Source organism: Ascaphus truei, chromosome 19, assembly GCF_040206685.1.
Source record: "Ascaphus truei isolate aAscTru1 chromosome 19, aAscTru1.hap1, whole genome shotgun sequence".
In the NCBI taxonomy this organism is placed as follows: Eukaryota; Metazoa; Chordata; class Amphibia; order Anura; family Ascaphidae; genus Ascaphus; species Ascaphus truei.
In genome coordinates, this window is record NC_134501.1 from 39,732,741 (window position 1) to 39,746,477 (window position 13,737).

Consider the following 13,737-nt stretch of genomic DNA (forward strand, 5'->3'; position numbering starts at 1 on the left):
CTACAAACATCACTGGCACTAACACATCTATAGTTGCTTATGAAAAGGTCCATTTTTGCTTTATGTCATATACAGACAGCATATAATGAGGCACACGTATCATATGTTATGTCATTGTTTTCATAACTTAAACACTGCAGATGACTACTTAGCTCATCTACCATTGTGTTAAAGCAGCTGCAATTAATATCTCATCACAGCATACACTTCAACAGAGGGGGTGGGGTTCAGCACACACACTAATTACAGCCTCATTTCACGGTCAACTTAGTTCACACCATTTGCACCTGTTTCAAGTCATTGAAAGGTGTGGCTGATTAGGCTTTTTGGGGAAGGGAATACCTTTCTTACAACCTGAATAGCACAACTGAAGTTAATCACACTCATTCGAAAGCTTAACTCTAGCTACTAAATGCCCCAACAACTCATTACTTATCAAAGCGTACGTCACACATTAGTTCACTCATATCTATAGTTGAACTACTATGAAAGACACATTATCACACACTGCATGTGTTGTCTTGTTGAGTCACAGCCACATTCAGGTGTGCCACATCTTCGATTAATGTACCACACATATCCTCTACCAAAAACAACACTTTTTGCAATATGACCACCTTCATGATAACCATTGTGAATGGTCATCTCATGATAGTTATGTACATTATGATACTGATATCACTACACAACATATGATTTTTATGTACTCATTTAATCTATTTATCCTCACGCATTACTGCAGAAACATAGTATGTTGTATGTTAGGGAACTCAAAAATTCTAAGTACACAGGCATGTACAGTGTTATTACAACTATTTATGTTCACTTTCACACACATTTTCGGTTAAGGAACTGATGTTGTTAGTTAATCATAAATACAGAACATACAATAAGTGTTTGTTCAATATTTACACATGTAAATGTAAAACTTATGTTATTGTTATATATAGTTGCCCCTGGAGGACATGTGTCACCTGAGATGGAACAAGTGTCTTCACCTGGGTCAGCCAGCTCAACACTACTAGAAGGTGAGTGTATCATTTGCTGGCCATATAATATGTGCTCTTCTATATGTTATGTTGTCATGTGCATTATTTGTTTTGCACATCTTCTTTAAATAGGATTACTTAGTGTCAGTGAAAATTAAGTGTAAGGCAACATGTATTGTGTTAGTGATGTTAATTATCATGTAGGACTTCTGAGTTTAGAGCAACTTTTCATTCATTCATATTTCATACTGAGTCCAAACATTATTCGTAAGTCAAGGTAGTTTTTAATGAGGTTATAAAACGTATGCTAACATGTTAGGTGTTACTTAGGACACAGTACAATTACATAGTAACACAGCATACATTAACATGCCATTTAATAATGTGTACATTTCTTTTTAGAACATCATGGTGATGAGGATGATGAGTATGATGAGGATGACGCCACAGAAGAGACTGAAATACAATCATGTGACCATGAAGAGGTGCCAATAGAAACTGTTGTACCGCCAAATCGTCCATCAACTTCCACATACGATGCAATTGTAGCTTCAGAGGGAAAAATAGTGGACGCAGAAAATCGTCGCCATTCAGACATGATGACAGTGCTGGAAAGGATGATTGGACTGCAGGAAGAAACAGTATCACAATTGGCACATCTCCACAGAGTCTTCATTGAAGTGCCTAAACAGTTGCAAAAAATCAACACCTCATTCGAAGCATTAGTTGTTCAGCAAACACAAGCTAATTACTGGAGAATGACTAATGTACCACAATTCAACACCTCCCAGCCAGGATCTGTTCATGCAGGTCAGTTTTCACCACATTCATCTGATATTCATTCACCAGGCCCAAATGTTACCGGTCAAGTAGCAGACATTGCTGTGCAGGTTCCTGATGACATCCTACCGCTGCCATCTGTACAAATTCAGCAGCAGACACCTACAAAGGAGGCGACAAAAACAAAACAAGACACACATGAAACAGACCAACCATCACTTGTGCAGTGTCTACCAACTTGCTCACATGTGTCACTGGGCACAAGCCCTGTCCGTGAACAGTCACTACCCAAAAGCCCTGTAGGTGAGTCGCTGCCCAAAAGCCCTGTAGGTGAATCGCTGCCCAAAAGCCCTGTAGGTGAGTCGCTGCCCAAAAGCCCTGTAGGTGAATCGCTGCCCAAAAGCCCTGTAGGTGAATCGCTGCCCAAAAGCCCTGTAGGTGAATCACTGCCCAAAAGCCCTGTAGGTGAGTCACTGGCCACAAGCCCTGTAGGTGAGTCACTGGCCACAAGCCCCGTAGGTGAACAGTCACTGGCCACAAGCCCTGCCCGTGAAGTGCCAGAGGCCACTCAAAGTGGCTCTGTTGTGCCTAAAGTTGGTGGCAAAAGAAAAAGGAAAATTCAAGAGACAACAAGCAGGCCTGTTACTCGCTCGCAAAAGGAACAAAAAAAATAAATGTTATAATTCAGAAAATATGTCTTTGGCCTTGTTTTGTTGACTTCAGATTATCTAATTACTATTGTATGTATGCTGAAGACTGTGTTGTTTCCAAACTTTCAACTATGTTCTTGTACACGTGAAGTTTTGGAAATGTTAACACTCATAATTAATTGTGTTATAAATATTTATGTTGTAATCGTCTGTTCAGTAATGGTCCACCAGGAGCCAGTTGCTAAGTTTAGAGAAGCTGCCATTGACTTTGCAGCAAAACATTGCATTTGGGTGTGTTAATTGATGTAAGAATTGCATATGCATATTAGTCACATGCAATTATTAAAACACCTAAGTAAGTGCAAACATCTTTCTTGTACGTGTACAGCAGGATTATGTGTAAATTATTACTTACCTTTGCCTTGCTTGGCCATTGTAATTTTGTCCTTTAATCAGTTGTGTGTTCGTTTCTATAACATCTCAGAATGTATAATAATATATATACACACACACACACACACACACACACACACACACACACACACACACTGAGTGAGTGTGAGTGTGAGTGTGTGAGTGTGTATATATATATATGTATATATGTGTATATATATATGTATATATGTGTATATATATATGTATATATGTGTATATATATATGTATATATGTGTATATATATATGTATATATGTGTATATGTGTATATATATGTATATATGTGTATATATATATATGTATATATGTGTATATATATATGTATATATGTGTATATATATATGTATATATGTGTGTATATATATATATATATATATATATATATATATATATATATATATATATATATATATATATATATATATATAGTACTATATAAACTGGTATACACAAACTAATACACTTCATGCTTCCTTGTGAAAGCACACTATTTTAATAATACAGGCCTAATGTTTGAGAAATATCCTAAGTATGAGACTCTAACAGTATTGTGCTTAAACAAATGTTTATTACTTCATTCAATCATGTTTCTCACCATTTAAATAGGTTTCATACAAGGTATACTTAATGCCATCAATGTTGTGTGTACTCCTGCAATATAAAAAAAAATAAAATATTATATATAAATATATATATATTTTTATAAGAGATATATTTATATATATATATATATATATATATATATATATATATATATATATATATATATATATATATATATATATATATATATATATATATATATATATATATATATATATATATATATATATATATATATATATATACACACGTATTTAAACTCATGCAGACAGGGAGTTAACCAGACTTTCACATACACACAGAAATGTAAGCGGGGAAAAAACATTTCTTTTTGCAGGTGTGTTTTTACTGATATGCCTGGCTAAGAAATATTTTCACACACTGGTCTTTGTTAGTTTTCAAAAAAACACTATGTGAACGCATTCACAGTCTAGGGATGTTTTTCACAAACGAGATAAAAGAAGGAGAAATGTTTCTCCCACAGTCCCATATCACGAACCACAACTGTTAACCCAATTAGACAAACAAATCCAATTGGCGTTTGAAATAAGGAGTCAAAGTAGTTACTTTTGTTGACCTTGACAAGGAAAAACAGGAGTTTGTTAGCCATTCAGCACATTCATTTTGATGAGCAAATAACACAGACCTGCACACAGCTTTTGTGCTACTCAGACATGGCTGATGAATTCGTTAACAATATTAATCCCCTTTTAGGGTATAAGTACATGATCTGTGAAGCCATCTTGAACAGTCGCGGACAGAAAGCAAGCACACGCCAAATCGATGATTTCATTCGAGCAAAATATCCTTATTACCAAGACCGTAAGCATGCACGGAATTTTAATTCCTCAATAAGATTCACTTTATCAAGTAATGACTTTTTTGAACGTGACCAGGATAAGCTACAACACACCTATGGTTTCTGGAAGATTGCCCCGGAAAAACAATTTATCCTGAAAGACGGCACTTATATTGTCGTGAAAGGCATATTTATTCCTAATGGCAATAGCAATGTATCCGCTACTACTGATCCGTTTGAATCGATACGTGCTGCAATATCTGCAGCCTCCATTCCTGAAACCCACATTGTACAAGAACAAAAGTACTATGATTATGTACCAAGCCTTTCAGCTGAAATTGCATTGGAATGGGAACCGGAAGAAATGAACCTACCTCCCGACCAATTATTTGAAGAAAGCAGTGGCGATTCCTATGAGCGCATCCTGGAGGAGATATGTGCCATACTGGATTCAGCGGTTGGGTTAAGCGTGGATGAAAATGGCTTGCATTTCTGGAGCGACCAGTTGCAGCCAGGCGAAGAGTTAATTCTAGAAGAATGGTAAATATAACAATCGTTATGCGTTGACTCTGCGTTTAAATTTTTTTTTTTTTGTAACCACCATTTTCACTTTCAATGCGTGGATACAGCGTAACATTGCAGACTGCATAACATGTAGCGATCACAAACAAATTGTTTCCTAATACAATATAGTAGGACCTGAAAGAGTAGTACACATTGCTGACGGAATAAATATACGTACTTTCCTATCCCTTTAAACATATTAGCAACATTTTACCATTACTCTAACACATACCTGTTTTGTTATCATGCAACATCTACAACATTGAAAACCGGGTCCACCACGTATGACGTGGGACCCTTGTCATGGGCCAAGGCGTCCTTAAAAAGGATTAGTGATGTAAGTCCCGCCCCCAAGCGACGTGCGCGCCTCAAAGCCTATTGGCTGTCATGTTTTGTTATAGTAACGGTAACTGCAGTGTGTGATGCGTGCGGCTCAGTGTTTGTAGGCGTACCCTGGGCGTTAGCCGAATGTTAATTGAGTGGGAGGAGTGTTAGCGTGCGTTTCACGCTGGCTTAACATGACGTCACACGTATTGCATTTGCGCATTGTGTTATCGGCCGTGCTTTCTGTTCAAACACGTCTGTTTAAAAAGAATACAGATGTACTCGTTTAGAACGAATGTAGTTTCGTCTTCATTGTATTTGAAATAAAGATGTTATGTTTACTGGTATTTTCAACATGTATTGAACGCACAACGTACGCTTTGTTTTGCGCATGCGCTAACAGTTAGTGGAGCCAAGCGTGAAGTGCGTGCGCACACAAAGATGTGCGCGCACATCTTTCAGTATACAGGCAACGTTCACTTCTTATACATAGTTATGCCTGCTACAAATTTAAAGAAACATTACATACTGATGAACAGTTTTACTTCTAACATATAAGTGAGTGACGTGTGTATCTACACAATCATATAGAGCTGCGTAACGCGTTGTCACGGATGCATATCTAGTAAGGTGCCATCTTTGACCATCATGTGTTTGCTGTATTTCAGAGATGTCGGGGAAGATACAATCGGATCAATGTATGATTTCAGAAGAGTCTACCTTTATATGAGATGATTGTGAGGAGGAGCCACCGACTACTATACTACATATGGAACTAATTTTATATTGCTTGCAGCGCTTATTAACAAACAATTAAAAATGTGATACCCTTATGCCTATATTGCATAAGCACTTAATTAACATAATGATGTTGCAAAAGAGTGCCTCATGAATTTTTATTGAGTGTTCTTTAATGACTACTAACATTTTATGACATGGTGTGTTTTATATATAACAACCATTCCCACTCTGCAAACACATTTGTGTATTCTAATATGTAATGGAACGTATGACTGTCGAAACTATGTAACAATAATAATAATAATATGAGCATGTTCATGTATAGGGCTGCTAGTTGTACGCAGCGATTTACAGACACATGTTTCAGCCTGAGGTCCCTGGCCCGTGGAACGTACAAATGTTTTTTTGCCGCATGAGGCACAGGGAGATAAAGTGACTTGGCCAAGGTCACAAGGAGCCCACACCGGGAATTGAACCAGACTCCCCTGCTTCAAACTATCAGTGCCAGTGTGTGTCTTTACTCACTGAGCCACTCCTTCTCCCAATGTAAAGGACACTTACAACCAAGTAGCCATTTATTTTTAAAATCTCTTGTTACATGGGTATGTAGATAAAATGGTTTGGGACTGTAGCAAATAATGTTACTGGCCAGATGTTATGGTCCCCTCCAATGCATGATGTTCTGAATATGACATCACCATCATGTTATGAAGTACGTTTCTGTGTATATTTCATTAACCTAACTAACTATAGTTTACTGTGTTTATTAATCGTTTAGAAATACATAGTATAGTCAATATGATGATATAAGCTACCATAATAAAGCTGGTGTTATCATTTGTCGGTGTTATACATGGATCCTACACCAATTGATAGAGACACAAACAGTTGTCTTAAAAAGTGTGTCTATGCTAGTGATGAATGTGCTCCCGTAAGTAAACAAATAAGTACAGTTATCCCCTTTTCTCCAACCACCTCTATATTACATTAATGGAAATTATAAGGAAACATACATAAAATGTGATGAAATGTGAGTAATCATTTTGTAATACAATGCACATGAAAGCTCAAGAGTAGCTAAATGCATATACATGATACAGAAAGTACATATATGTAACATTTGTGTTTAAACCAATATGTTGGGTTTTTAGTTCCAATAATTATAGGAAGATTGAGGTAGCCACATCTTATGAGAGATGTCAGCAAATATACATACCATGATCAGTCATACTGGAGATATACCTATAATGCAAAGGAACAATATATAAATTGCAAACATTGACATGCCATCTTCAGTACCGTAAACAACACAGCAAAGTGTGTATTTGGTGTTAAATGTACAACACCATGTATATTTCATGACATTCAAAATGTAAATCAGCCTGGTGTACACATCATATGGATGTACATGTTACACTGCACCAATAACATTGTATGTAAGCATACTAGAAGCATGAATGATTATGGGCATAATATGTGTTTTGTCTTAGCATAAGGAATAACACAATGCTAAAATATTATTGCTTTGTTACCCAAGTTGTATTCACATACACACAACTAAAGTACAATTGAAGAGGGATTATATAACCTGTGCAACAATAACATACCGGTGCCACATCCCTTTGTGCACACAGCAGAGAAAAGAAAGGTGTGCAACCCATATTCATCTGTGTCCTAACAGAAGGTTATATAAAGAAACATTATTGTTAATATAACATAATTAAACTATAAAAGTAGTACTAGGAACATATGAGTTTGTACTTACAAGAAAAAAATGAATTGATGAGATTCTGTCGTGTCTGGCCACCACTGGCTGTTTGTTCATTTTCAGCAGCTACATGGGTGGGATGCTCGTCTACCAAAGCCTCAGCTAGGTCTGACTGTACATTGTGCCTGAGTGCAACATTGTGCAAAATGCAACAGGCAAGGATAATATCAGACACTTTTTGAGGCTTGTATAGAAGAGCCCCACCAGTTCTGTCCAGACACCTAAAACTGGTCTTGAGTAGGCCAAATGTCCTCTCTATAACAGATCTTGTAGATATATGGGCTGCATTGTACCTGTCCTCTGCTTCAGTTTGAGGGTTTAGCACCGGAGTCAAGAGCCACGGCCTAATTCCGTATCCTGAGTCACCTATAATGAATGGAGCACACATAAGCTGACATTAGTGATCAAATTGTACAATGCCAACATTCCTAAATCAACATGTGTTTTGTGTTAGAACATGTAAATATGTACTCACCCAGCAGCCAACCAGGTTCAAAATGTCCCTCTTCGAACGCATGGAAGACTGAAGAGTTCCTCAGGATAGAGGAATCGTGACTGGAACCAGGGAATTTGGGTACCACATGCATTATCCTCATCGTGGCATCACATACCACCTGTACATTGAGTGAATGGTAGTGCTTCCGATTGCGGTACACATGCTCACTCTGACTAGGTGCAATCAAAGCAACATGTGTGCAATCGATTGCACCCAGCACACATGGTATCCCTGCTATATTATAAAAGCCAGTCCTGACTTCCAGCCACTCTGTCGCCTCTGTAGGAAAATGAATATAATTCCTAGCGCGTCTATTGAGTGCATAGAGAAACTGGGTCAAGGCCCGCGAGAATGTAGATTGCGAGACCCCGCCCACTATGCCCACAGTTGTCTGGTATGACGCGGAAGCAAGATAATGTAATGAGCACAGCATTTTAACAAGCCCAGGGACTGCACGACCTCTGGCTGTGAAAAAATCTAAATCCCCCCTTATCTCCTCATAAAGAGCTAAGATTGCTGCTGAACTCAAACGATAGCGACTTACAATCTCCTCCTCACTCATCCCATCTAACAGGGTTCTCTCCCTGTACAGACGCGGACGAGGCACAAGTTGTCTCCTCTGTCTTCTCCTCTGATCTCCTGTCCCTCTACCTGTCCCTCGGCCTGTCCCTCTCCCTGTCCCTGTCGTATCCGCGTCACTGTCACTGTCCCTCGGTGTGTCCCTCCCTTGCCCTATATGATTGTCTTCATCATCAAGCATGTCATAGAAAAGAATGTTCCTCCGTCTCCTAAACATTCGCAACATTTTGAAATGAGTAGCTGTGAATGAGCAGGTAATGTGCGTCCTTTAAATAGGTATGTGATGATGTCAGGTGACATAGTAAAATGCAAGGTGTTACATTAACATAATAAAGTACTTCTGTGGCAAGCTGTGTGCACTTGTTGTTCTAAGTATTTGTTGTGTGTATTCTGCAGGGAATGATGATATTTGGCAATGATGTGACGTGAAGCTTTGTACAAAGATTGCTTGCAAATAAATAGTTGCATGTGCAATGCATGTAACACTTGTGAACGCAAGAGTCAGTCATGTAATGAGACAAAAAGGCTGAGATTGACGTGGGAAAAGTTTTGTGTAACATGTGTAATTATCCATGTTATTGTGACATGTTGGCAACAATGAATAGTCGTGTGCATATGCATGCATTTGTGTAAGGAGGATAGTTGGTATAGAATGAGTTTACAAGGTGTCCCAATGATGAATTACTGTACATGTGTGTATAAGTTAGGTTGAAGTGCTTGTAATGCAACGGTTACAATGTAAACATGCAATGTGATTGAGCGTCCAATAAGTGACGTCATGAAAATAGGGAGGACCCAAAAGTATATGTAAACATGAGAAGACAGATGTACATGAACGTTTAAAGATGCGTGTCACATTACAAGCATTGTGTAATGTAAAGGAAGATGAATATACTGTGTATGAGTGACATGTGTGACATGTGTGACATCATGTAAATAATTGTCGCTGAGTTGAGTAAAATGTGTGATATGATGTGAGGTTCTCCTTTAAGAGTGTAGTATAGTATTTTCCCTTGCCACATCATCACATGATGAGTAATGTGACCCGCAAATGCTGAAAACATGTAAAAGTCGAATGTTATGCAAATAAGACACATCAGCTGTGACACAATGCAGGGAATGCCCCCACACTGTAATGCAAATCCCCCTTGTATTGTGAGCAATGAAACGTAAACAGTACTATACTGTTATACGTCCCCGCTCCATTGACTTCCATTGATGTACAGAAGATGTTTTTTTTCTAAGTGCCGTTCCGGCAGCCTTAGCGATCGTTCTCCCGTCCAAACTGCCAACTTTAGTTGGCGGGAGAAATCGGCCATAACATCTCAATTTCGTAGTGCCGATCAGCCCCGATAAGCTGTTTTTTTTTGTTGAATCCAGCCGATTTAAAAAAGTGGCGATCAGTGTCGAAAACAGGCTTATCGGCAGGCGACTGGCCATAACCAAATTATCGGCTCCGAAACCTGGCGATATGAAGCACTTATCGGCGCTTACTGAATCTCAAACCCAATTTTGGCTATAACATGGCCATATTTCCCTTATCAACGCTTACTGCATGAGGCCCCTAGTCTGAGATAATTCTGCAGGCTAGTGATTTCCCACCAAATTCTGGCCTGTAGCTTCATTGCCTTTTCAAGATCATTAAAGAAACCTTTGATGTCATTTTGGCCTGTACTAGGGGGTAGTTCATACTCCAAGGAAAATACTGTACTGGCCTCACTTTGCCAGGCATCAAAGTCGGGTGTAGTGGACAAAAAGCCTGCCATGCAGGAGTAGTGTATTACCAGTGGGTTGTAAAATTAATGTAGGTGGATTTGTATACCATGGTATGTATCACACAATACGAGAAGCCAAACGCATGCACCACATCTGGGGAGCTGGCAAGCAGAAAAGAACGCAAGTTCTTATAGGCATATGTACATATAACAAAATATGATGCCGCTCTCCACCAATAAGGGATAGTGTAGAGGATAGGGTGCATACAGGATATGAAGATACATATACAGAGGGGGATGGGGTACAGAGAGAGTGACCCCGCAAGAACCTATTTGCACTCGCTAATCTCAAATAAATGGTTAGGAATAATTTAATCCTTGGGTGGAGCCCATACACCATTTAATAATACATATAAAACATTTTATTCAACATCTATGCAAAGACACGTAACGACTAATGGTTAAAAATTGATCAGGGGGTAGGTGGGGACAGAGGGTAACGTATAGGGTGCCTCCTATGTATACATATACAGCAGCGGCAGCTCTTATTCGAGCAAAAGCCGCTGGCTGTATGCGGCTGGGAAGCGGGTAGCCGCGGCGCGTGGCGGCGCACTGTGACGTCACAGTCACACGCGCGCCCGGCTTCCCCGTCTTCCCCGGCTTCCGCAGGCTTCCCCGACACCCCTGGAGATGAAATTAAGGTAAGCGGGGTTGCGGGGAAGCAGAGGGGCAGAGCAGAAGCCGGGCTCGGGGTCCGGAAGGAGAGTAAATTGCGCGCGAGGTGGAGGGGGTGTGCATGTGGGAAACGCGGCGGCGCGCGGTTATTACTGGCGGCAGCTGGGGTAGATCCCGGCATGCCGCCGGCATTTAGTGCGATAAAGTATGTCGCTACTGTATATATATAGTAATATCACACAGGTATTTATCTAGCACCAATGGACACGGATACTATACAAGCCTCCCAAATGTCTATATAGGTAGTCTATTGCCTCAACCAGTGCACTGTGACACGTGTGTATATATGTATCACTTAGTACACTCTATGGCTGGCAAAAAAGATCGATTCTAACGGATGTTAGTAGCCTGCTGCGTCAACCAGTGTATATAGTAAACAACCCTGTCTTAGTGAGGGCTTACAATAGGCTCGATCGCACACAGTAACTGTTTAGCAATGTATCCCACCTGGTTAATATACCATCTGCTACAGCATATATATGGAGTACAGATTATGTACGGTTATGTCCCTTGCAGTAGGCTCGATCGCACACAATAACTGTTTAGCAATGTATCCCACCTGGTTAATATACCATCTGCTACAGCATATATATGGAGTACAAATTGTGTACAATTGTGTCCCTTAATGTAATGTGGGACAGGGAAAACAAACCGACTCCAGCGGGTATAGGCAGCTAGCTGCGTCACCCAGGATATGCAGTATACAACCCAGTCTCAGTAATAGCCTACAATAGGCTATGTTATATGTGTGTAGGATACCAGAAGTGTCACATCCCCCCACCCCACCCAATCACCCCGTCACGCCACCCAATCACGCCCTCTGTCTCTCGCCCTCTCTCTCTCTCGCCCTCTGTCTCTCGCCCTCTCGCCCTCCTTCTCTCTCTCTGTCACCCCCCCTCTCTCTCACCCCCCCCTCTCTCTCACCCACCTTCTCTCTCACCCCACCTCTCTCTGTGTCTGTCTCACACTCTGTTTCTGGATCTCTTATTTACCCTATATATCTTAACTGCCCTATACTACACCGAAATAACCTATACTGCTTTCTTCCAGATCTGACTCAAGCTTCACACAGAAGACATCGGAACCCCCCCTAACCCAGAAGACAGGTAGGGAACACCTCCCCTCCAATGTATAACATTGCAGGAATGAGGGTACCTGGATATTGAGGGACTGCGGATCAGGTAAGATCCCAGGCGAGATTGCTGCTTTAGATATTGTGAAGCGGGGACGTCCAGACACTGGTTAAGGGGTTCAGGAAACTTGTCATTCACACCTGGCTTTTATTTCTATATATGTGTGTGTGTAAAACAAACAAAAGGAGTAGCACCAGTGATTGTGTGGTAGATGTGCTATAATGTGAATCTATAAAATGAAGTATATAATATATAAACTCGTGAATAAATTTAGTGATATCACCACAAATATGAATAACTAATAATAACACAATGACCAATTGAACAACCAGTGAAAGAAAAAACAGAACAATATGCAGTAATATATATATAAAAAATATATTAAAAAAATATAGAACCAGTCCCAATATGGAGTCCAGAGAATGTATGTAGTTAAATACAGTAGAAGGGGAACTTCAGGCTGCTTTCAAATAGATGAACCACATCCAGTGGAACCTTTAGAAAAGAAGAGAGGAGAGAGCGCACGCCCCATAGCGTAAAAAAGTAACAATTCATTGGATTGGGGATGGGAGAACGGGAGGGATAAGAATCGCACTCACAAGATGTCAAATACAAATGCACAATTGTGAAATAACAAATCACCGCCAAGCTGCACTCCAAGGACGAAATCCACAGGGAAGATGATACTCCGTGCTTGCAGTTAATAAAGATTGTAGAACACCAGTTGTATCCTTTTCTTAGGTGTTTAGCAACAGCGACTTTCTCAAAGGGGAAATGGATTGAGAGTTCACATAGAGGGATATATAAACCCTATTGTTGCTTGGCAACCATTAAATTCAATCCTCATAGGTGCACTCATTAAGTTCAGTCTTACTCCCTTGGCACTTTTTGCATGTCTCCAGGAAAATCTGACCTGCAGGACCAAAGGACTAGGTCAGATTTTCCTGGAGACAATCAAAAAGTGCCAAGGGAGTAAGATTGCCAAGGGAGTAAGATTGAACTTAATGAGTACACCTATGAGGATTGAATTTAATGGTTGCCAATCAACAATAGGGTTTATATATCCCTCTATGTGAACTCTCAATCCATTCCCCCTTTGAGAAAGTCGCTGTTGCGACGAAAAGCGTCAGGGACGTCACTACGCAATTACGTCACGACACTACGTCACTACGGAAGTGCGCGATCTGGTCGAGTCGCGCTGGATGTTGTGTACAGACCGTTTGTTTCTCTGAGTCGAGTGAGACACGCAGCCGAGCAGCTAAACACCTAAGAAAAGGAAACGACTGGTGTTTTACAATCTTTATCAACTGCAAGCACGGAGTATAATCTTCCCTGTGGATTTCGTCCTTGGACTGCGGTGCAGCTTGGCGGTGATATGATATTGCACAATTGTGCATTTGTATTTGACATCTTGTGAGTGCGATTC

At 40.0% G+C, this 13,737-nt stretch overlaps 1 protein-coding gene across 1 annotated transcript in view; it reads left to right on the plus strand.

Annotated features, from left to right (window-relative positions):
* The first annotated feature begins 954 nt into the window (after window positions 1-954).
* LOC142470201 (uncharacterized) overlaps window positions 955-13,737 on the plus strand; it is a 30,093-nt gene continuing 17,310 nt past the window's right edge. Inside the window, exons 1-2 of the mRNA XM_075577177.1 lie at window positions 955-1,028; window positions 1,392-2,234. Coding sequence (XP_075433292.1) covers window positions 980-1,028; window positions 1,392-2,234 — 892 coding nt within the window. The 5' untranslated portion in view covers window positions 955-979. The remainder of the gene's footprint in view (window positions 1,029-1,391; window positions 2,235-13,737) is intronic.